This window comes from Protobothrops mucrosquamatus, unplaced genomic scaffold (assembly GCF_001527695.2).
Source record: "Protobothrops mucrosquamatus isolate PMUCROS unplaced genomic scaffold, P.Mucros_1.0 scaffold1819, whole genome shotgun sequence".
Lineage (NCBI taxonomy): Eukaryota > Metazoa > Chordata > Lepidosauria > Squamata > Viperidae > Protobothrops > Protobothrops mucrosquamatus.
The window spans coordinates 101,681-110,341 of NW_015387953.1; the positions used below are offsets into that span (position 1 = coordinate 101,681).

The 8,661-nt window shown below is 43.9% G+C and overlaps 1 protein-coding gene across 1 annotated transcript in view; it reads right to left on the reverse strand.

Annotated features, from left to right (window-relative positions):
* The window catches only part of DUOX2 (dual oxidase 2), a 34,706-nt gene that overhangs the window by 15,103 nt on the left and 10,942 nt on the right, over positions 1-8,661 (reverse strand). The window contains exons 6-17 of the mRNA XM_015823269.1: positions 8,427-8,593; positions 8,272-8,335; positions 7,805-7,901; positions 7,048-7,138; positions 6,414-6,516; positions 5,988-6,148; positions 4,343-4,509; positions 3,916-4,028; positions 2,444-2,581; positions 1,193-1,306; positions 653-855; positions 13-198 (exon numbers count right to left, since the gene is read on the reverse strand). Of these exons, the coding sequence (XP_015678755.1) occupies positions 13-198; positions 653-855; positions 1,193-1,306; positions 2,444-2,581; positions 3,916-4,028; positions 4,343-4,509; positions 5,988-6,148; positions 6,414-6,516; positions 7,048-7,138; positions 7,805-7,901; positions 8,272-8,335; positions 8,427-8,593 (1,604 nt within the window). The remainder of the gene's footprint in view (positions 1-12; positions 199-652; positions 856-1,192; positions 1,307-2,443; positions 2,582-3,915; positions 4,029-4,342; positions 4,510-5,987; positions 6,149-6,413; positions 6,517-7,047; positions 7,139-7,804; positions 7,902-8,271; positions 8,336-8,426; positions 8,594-8,661) is intronic.

Here is an 8,661-nt window from a genome sequence, read left to right on the forward strand (position 1 = left end):
TTCCTCATTTACCTGAGCGAATGAATGCCGGAAAAAAATTTCCAGGATTTCTTTTCTCTGCTCTTTGGTTACTGCCTTTTTCAGCAGGTGCTGTTCACTCATCATGGACACTTGGAGAGACAGTTCATTTTTCTCCAAATAGGTTTTCAGATGTCCGAGGAAGTCCCTGCATTCTGCTTCTACCTTAAACATCAACACCTAAGAACAACGGTGAGATAAGAGGCATTCAGAGCTGAGGAAGAGAATCTTCAGACAATCAAAAGATGCTGTCTTGTACATTACCCAAGATTCCAGCACCTAAAAGGCAATCTTGTTCTATTCTGCTCTTTCATCTTTTAATCTTTAAGACATTGCTTAAACTATTCAGAATACTTTAGATGTTTGGGATTCCATTAATGACTTAGCTATTTACAACGGGGTCTCCCCCACGGTGACATGGACCATGGATAGCTTTTCCAGACTTATTCCTATTGCCGTTAAATAGCTGGCATAAAAGTATGGGTTTTATGGAAATAATCCTGGATGCTATTTTTAGTTTTGCTAAGGTTCCTGGGGGTTGAGAAGTCCTGGAAGATGGAAAGGCAAGATGGGAACCTTTCCAGCATATAAACCAGAACATAAACAGTTGACCATCATCCTTCTTGCTACATACCAGGTCATACTCTTTAGGAATCTTCAGAAGTATAGTCCTGCTGCCTCTGTTGTTGGACATGATGGTCTCCACTTTCTGCTGGCTTCTCAGAGTTATGCTGCGAACCACAGCCAGCTTACCATCAAGCACTTTGACCACTTTGTCTTCCTTCAGTTGGATGTAGACAAGTGAACTTTCTGTCTTGAAGCCATGCCATTCAAGCGCTGGGGGAAGAAGACTCTGTATTAGCCTTGCATTGTCTAACAATCAAGGTCCCCTTCCCCAGTGAACCTTCTATCGTCTTTGAAGACACCTAGGTTGTTAAAGTCAATGCCTCTATTTATACCAATATAACCAAGTTTTCATAACTTTTTTCCATCACTCTCCCATCTCCAGGAATGTAAACCCAACAATATAAACCCAGTGAATAGATCACAAGAGTGTGCAATTGTTTTTGATTAGCAATCAAGATACAAATTCTCCAGGAACTGGACATATGATTCATACTGTGTTTGAATGGAATCTTTGAGGAGCGGACACTCTGGGAGAATTGCTTCTCACCTTGGGTTCCCTCAGCAGATACATCTGGATGAGCGGTGGGATTTTGCCTCTTCTGTAACTTACGGAAAGATCTCCTCCGGAAAAAAGCAACAATCCAGGCAATGAAGAGGCTCACTGCAAGACAAAAATATAAGAAAAGCATTGGCTGATGTTGCAACAGCTGGAGTCCTTCACAGATGCCAGTCTTGAGCATTGAGGATTGTTAGGAACCAGCAAATTCTTCCTCTTAGCTCATGACATTGATAACTTCATGCTACTTTTCTCCAAGTTGGTGTCCTTCAAAGCTATTAAGATAACCAATCACAGACTTCTACGCCTCTTTGGACAGGGGTGGGGAACCTTGGCTCTTTTATGACTTGTGGACTTCAACTCCCAGTCATAAAAGAGCCAAGGTTCCCCACCCCTGTTTTTGGACAATGGTCCTGCTACCTGCATATTCTACGACAATCTCAGTCACCTCTGGTGCCACAGCCTCTTCCTGGTCAGCTTAAAAGGCAGAGGGCATAGTGGAACCCAAAGGGGCTAAAATTAAGGATTGGCCAAAGTTTTCAAGTCCATACACATTGCTTCTCATTCTCTCAGTCTTTACTTTCTTCAGAGACAGCGTTTAAGGTTCTCAGAATGACGCAGGCTGCATCGGATAATGAACCGGGGGTCCAACTTTTATTCCACCGACTGGTTGATGGACTGCCTGAATGACTGGTTTTTCTTTCTTCTGGAAGTGAGCGATCAAACATTGAACAGATGGCCCTCGACTTACAGCAGTTCGTTTAGTGACTGTTCAAAGTTACAACGGCACTAAAAAAACTGACTTAGGACCGTTTTTCACAGTTACAACCTTTCCAGCATCGCCAGGGTCATGTGATCAAAATTCAGATGGCTTGGCAACTGGTTCATATTTATGACAGCCGTAGTGTCCCCCGGGGTCACGCAATCCCCTTTGGCATCCTTCTGACAAGCAAAGTGAATGGGGAAACCGGATTCACTCAACAACCGGGTGACAAACTTATCAACTGCAGTGATTCGCTTAACAGCGGAGGCGAGAAAGGTCGTAAAATGGGGCCAAATATCTCTTAAGAAATGTCTTACTCAGCAATCGAACTGTCGGGATCCATTGTGGTTGTAAGGACTACCTGCACTTATACAGAGGCTTGATTCCAGTGTTCAACAATCTCACTCCCAGGACACGTCAACGGTTGAAGCCCTGCGTTGGAACCTAAAGGAAAACTTCAAACCTGGACAGGAACCCACCTAAAGGCAGGCAACACAGGGCAGCGATGAGGATGCCAAAACCTGCAGCGCTTCCTTTGAAGTAATCTATGACGGTCATCTGTTTGCAGGAAGGGAGGCTCTGCAAGCGCACCTGCCTGGGCTGGGGGCATGGATCATCTGTGGGTGGAGAATGCAATGAGACAGAGAGCTTCATTCAATTTAATTCCTTTGGCTCCTCCCTCCAGCAAAGTTTCTTAAGATGCTCTACACACGCACAGTGGTCCTGGCTTATTAACTGGTTGCTTAGCGACCGTTCAGAATTACGATGGACCTCCCCAGGGCTACTTACGACCTGTTCTCAAAATTCTAATGGCCACACAGGTGGATTAACAAGCATTGGACTTGAGGATGGTATGTTGTAACTCTGGAAATTTCGCCATGCTGAAATAACAAACTGAGGAGATTTGGGCACTCAACACCAGAGCTAATAAAACTGTTCTTGAACCAAGAGGAATGTTATACAAATGTTTACACGTTAAACTTGCAAGGCAGGACAGGACTGTTGTTGAACCGGATGCTACACAAAACTTAAGTTGTCCATATGTTCTATCCAAATCAGTGACGGTCACTGGCGTCAAAATAGCAGGTGCAAACAGGTAATGAGTACCCCACTTCTCTTTAAGATGCATTGCAGACAGGTAAAAGGGGCGGGATGTCATTTGCTTGCCATTCTGGAACCAGGACTATTGCTACAGATGTGACGTGAGCATTTTCTATGCAAAGGCTGCATTCAAAAGACGTTGCCAGTATTGGAAAAAAAAATAAACGGAGAAGAGTACACTGTGAAGTTCTGTCTGATGAAAAACAATGTTCTTATTTATGTCTGATCCTAAATTATTGTTTGGTGCCTTGTCCAAAACTCTTAGGTCCATTCCCTCCACCCCATCCCTGCTTTAGATAATGAAGCCAGAATTTTCTACGTGTACTTGTGATCAGGGATAGAAATGGACACCAGTGAAGAGGTTTAGTACAAAACATTGGCAGCTCCCTCCCTCCCATCCAGGACATAGCACAGAAGCATTGCTTGAGCAGGGTCCACAAGATTATCTGGGACACTACACATCCTCTTCACAACCTGTTTTCTTTGTTACCTTCTGGGAGGAGGGGGCTTCGTGGTATCCGTAGCAGCACATCCAGATTCAGCCAGAGTTTCATTCCATACAGAATTAACCTTGTGAACTCTCAAGCTTCCTCCTTCCATTATATATTCAAGATGGACAGTATTTAATATTTATTTGTTATGTATATGTAGGAGTGTGAGTCTATACATACGTTGTACATAGTATGTTTAGGTATGTGTCATGTATGTGTTTCACTTTGAGAGCGGGCAACTAAATTTCATTTTTGATGTGTGCCGTTGTGCCCACATTAAAAAAAAATGACAATAAAGGTTATCTTATCTGATCTTATCTCATCCCATGCACCTCCAAAGAACATAAGCCGTTACCCACCCTTATTCCAGATGAACACGTTTGTTTGGATTTCTTTTGTGTACATGACAGCAGCAAGGACATCATGGAGGGTTGTGTTCTTCATGGCCTCAATCTCTTCAGAAGTGAATAGTCTACGAAAGGGATGAACAAGACTCAGTGGGATCTTCAATGCGTTAAGCATAAACACAATCGTAAGGCTGTTGTTAGAATGCCAGGTTAGAATAGGGAGGCTGAAGTTCAAATGCTCATTCAAACATGAAATATTTCGGGTGGGTTTGGGATCAGTCGCCGTTTTCCAGCCCAAACTGTCTTTTCGAGTCATTGTGAGAATCAAAAGAAGACAAGGAGAACCACACATCTCACCGTTCTTTTCTCCCCAAAGAAAAGAACGGAAGGATAGAAATGCAAGCATTAAATCAAATGTTGTTTGGATAGGATGTCTTACCCATTCTTGGGGTTTTCAAACCAGAATCGGTCTCCATCTCGTAGGCGAAGAAACTGGTCCTCAATGATGGCTCGGAAAAGGGTCTCGTCCTCTTCCAGTATCCCTCCAAGGAGCAGCTCCAGGGTATCAAGGCTGTTCCCATACAGTTCTTCAGTTAATTTAAGGATCTTAGGAGCAAACACACCATTTGGTTTCAGGATGAATGAGTGGAGGCTGTGCTTGAATAGTTAAAAGAAGTGGGGAAAAATATTGTCCCCTTTTTGTCTGGTACCAGGTACAGAATGGGAAGAGGCCCTTGTGGCCAGAATAAAATAAGTAGGGTTGGATAAATGGGCTTTTGAAGAGGGAATAGGAGCCGTGGTTAAAATGCAGTATTGCAGGCAAACTCTGCCTACAGCCTGGAGTCCAAGCCTGACCAGCTCAAGGTTGATTCATCCTTCCATCCTTCTAAGGTTGCTAAAATGAAGAGCCAGATTATTGGGGGCAATATGCAAATAATGCTGACAGTGTAACACCCAGAGAGTACTGTAAAATGCTCTAGGGTGGTATATACATCTAAATGCTATTGCTAATTAGTAGATTCCAGAGCTTTGATCTGCTTCAGATTATCCCCACTGCTTTTGCTCTTTGAACTAGAACAAACCCCCCCCCCATTATTTCCAATAGAAGACAGAGATGAAGACCAAGCTTCATTAGCTTCTATTTCTTACCTACTGAGAATTTTAAGGAACATAAATTAGAGTGAGAACTCTTTTCTACTGAAGTCTGTATCTGTTGGAAGAGTTCACGTGTTATAAATGCACGTGGCAGGGGTCAAAATAGGATGAGCCTAAGTTAAGCTGGTGAGGGACTGAAAAAGGATCAAGATGTATGTGGTGCTATTCAAAGTTTTGCATATCTCCATTGTGGGGTGCTTGGTGCTCTCTGAGCTTGATGGTTTTCTTCCAGACATTTCATTACCCAATTATGTAATATCATCTTCTTCTTCTTGTGCCATATCCGTTATCGGACGTTGGCGATCATGTTGGCGATTCTGTTTTTATCAGCAGCCGCACGAAAAAGTGCTGCTGAGTTTTGTCCAAACCAGTCCCTTAGATTTTGAAGCCCTGCTATGATATTACCTCGTTGGGTAATCAAGTGTCCTGAAGAAAACCACCAAGCTCAGAGAGCATCAAGGACCCCACAGTTCAACCCTGAGCTTCAGATATTCACTTCTGTTATCATATATCCATTGTGTAGCACAATCTTCCCACAATTGGTTTAATGAGCAATATGCAGTAGCACAATGAGCTTTTTTTTTCCTACATAGAGTGGCGGAAGGTACACAGAGCTTAGACCAGGGGTAGGCAACCCTGGCTCTTTTATGACTCGTGGACTTCAACTCCCAGAATTCCTGAGCCAGCCATGCTCAGGAATTCTGGGAGCTGAAGTCCACGAGTCATAAAAGAGCCAAGGTTGCCTACCCCTGGCTTAGACTAAAGTCAAGCATTGTTCTCACATTAAAACAAAGCTTCTCCTTTTGAGCTTCTGTTTAAGCTTTAAGGGGAAGTCATGGTAGGCCTGCCATCAACGGACAAGACACTGCTTGTTTTCTGTCTGCCTTCCATCCCACCTCATGTCCATTTTAGCTCTCGTGACATGGTACCGTTTGGTTCGTCTGCTTAATATCTGTCCATTTCTTAGCGGGCGGAAGTCCAAAGAACTCTCTGGCTTTATTATAGGTAGATAGTCCAATATCTCTTCCTCGCTGGATCCAACTCGCCACAAAATCCATTCGAGAGTACTTCACCGTCCCGTACCAGTAATCTTAAGAAGAACAAGACAGAACATCCACAGTGGGGCAAAATGGAAGAACGTCCACATGAAGAACAAAGGAATCATAACAGAGAAAAGCCAACTAATTAACTGAAAGCCCCCCCCAAAAAAAGCAGGAAGCAAAGAAAGTTCACCCCAAATTTTTGAGGCTACAGTACTTTTTCCCCTCCCTCAGCTCTGCCAAAGGAATGAAATCTCCTGCAATTATTGGGGAGCCATCAAAAGGGAGAACCAATAAATGGATGAAAAGATATACCTCGGAGATCTTCGACCACGGTGTTGTCTTCCTTCTTAGTAATCTGAGAACTCATTCCCAGAAGAAGATCATCTACATCTTCGGCTGTCTGGATGTTAGGATTCTGACCAAGACAAAAAAGACTTAGCCTGAGCTACATGTCAATTGCAAAGTTTACCTGGTGAGTTCCAAGATGCCAATCAGCACTAAATCTGATCTTGGGAGCAATGCTCACAGTGATAGGAACTATCGGGGCTCAACTGCTTAAGCTCAACTGCTTAAGTGTCCTGGGTTCCTGGGAATGGCACCCACCTATGTGAAAACATCAACTGAATTAAAGGTACAACAAGGTGTCTTGCAATGAAGCAGGACACCGATAATCTATTTTATCATTTCTAAATTGATGAAGGCTGTCCAGGACCTTTGTCAGGTGACCTGTTCAGCCCTACCTGGAGATGCTGAAGGTTGAAATGTGGGACTATTGCATGCAACTCAAGAGCTCTACCTGGGTTATGTTTTGAGGTATATTTTTTTCACGTGACAGGACACCCCGATTCCATGTCTCCAAGACGTTCCCTTGCAATCTCTGTCTCTTGAGTGCCTTCAACTAGGAATGTATGTTTAAGTGGTCTTGTATGGCTCTGAAGCTCCTTACCTGCCGGCTCCAGTAGTTGTTGCATAGGCGGAGGGCTGGAGAGGGCTGTCCATTTATGTCAGTCACGTTTCGGAAAATACAAACTGAATTCCTAAAAAGATTTTTTTTTTAAAAAAAAATGAGATGAGCAGGGTTCTCTGTGGGGGGTGTGTGTCAGTATACTGCCTACTTCCTTTGACAAAAGACAGCAAGAGGGGAAGAGACACCGATGTTGTATGAGATATATAATAGTAGTAATATTCCATCTGCAAAGACAGCCTCCCTTGTCTCTCCTTCCTTCCTTCCTTCCTTCCTTCCTTCCTTCCTTCCTTCCTTCCTTCCTTCCTTCCTTCTTTCCTTCCTTCTTTCCTTCCTTCCTTCTTTCCTTCCTTCTTTCCATCTCTCTTCTCTCCCTTCTCTCTGCTTCCTTCCTTCCATCTCTCTTCTCTCCCTTGTCTCTCCTTCCTTCCTCCCCCTCCCTCCCTCCCTTCCTCTTCCCCTTCCTCTTCCCCTTCCCCTTCCCCTTCCCCTTCTCCTTTTCCTTCCTTCCTTCCTTCCTTCGTTCCTTCCTTCCTTCTTTCCTTCCATCTCTCTTCTCTCCCTTGTCTCTCCTTCCTTCCTTCCTTCCTTCCTTCCTTCCTTCCTTCCTTCCTTCCTTCCTTCCTTCCTTCCTTCCTTCCTTCCTTCCTTCCATCTTAAATACTGAAGTTATAGTCATATCTCAATACTGACTTCACTAGTATTCTTTTTTTTTTTAAAAAAACACGGCTTTTCTTACCTCATATAGACTCCAGATGGGACTTTAGTGCCAAGGAAGAGTGCAGAAGCCACAAGGAATTCCGGAGAGATCCGAGAATCCACATGCTGCTTGTAACCTACAGACACAGAGAGTAGGGCAAGAAATCCTTTAGCAGAAGGATTTTACTGAAGCTAAGAAGATGTACAGAAGGGAGTGCCTTAAAACTCCCTGTGATGTTTTTGAGTTTTAAATGGAAGAACTTAGAAATCAAATGCAATTTAGCATTCCCCTATCAGGGAAAACCTGGATAACTGCCAATATATACAGGCTGAGAAATGATAATGGAGTCCAGCCTTCTCTACATAAGATTATAAAACCGCGAGAAATGTGGCTAAGGCAGTTCTTTCTATTCACAAGAAGACCCTTTATCTTCCTTTTCCTTTATGCAGCCGCTGCAGCTCTCCTGTCTTTCTCCACCTGGCATCTGCTCTGTTGATGTTCCTCACCTTCGTAAGGTCTGAGGCTCGTCTTCTCCAAAAAGATGGGCAGCCACTCATAAAACACGACATTCTAGGAGAATAACGAGAAGATCACAAAACACTGTAAAATGAAATGAGTGTGATTGCCTCTCTTTTTCGGCCTGTGCCATCCTCTCCCCTACCTGGTAAATGGCAATGACTCTCTTGCGAGCATGTTGGAATAAATCCTCATCCGACCAGCCGGGGTTCTCCTGGGCCAGTTTCTCTGCCCAGTAGTTGTGATAGCGGAACCACACGATACTCATGGCTTGCAGGAAGACGTTTTCATTTCCTCTGGCATTTCCAAAATCTGGGAGGGGAGGGAGAAAAAAGAAGAGAAGGAGGGGAGAGAGGAGGAGGGGAGGAGGAGGAGGAGGA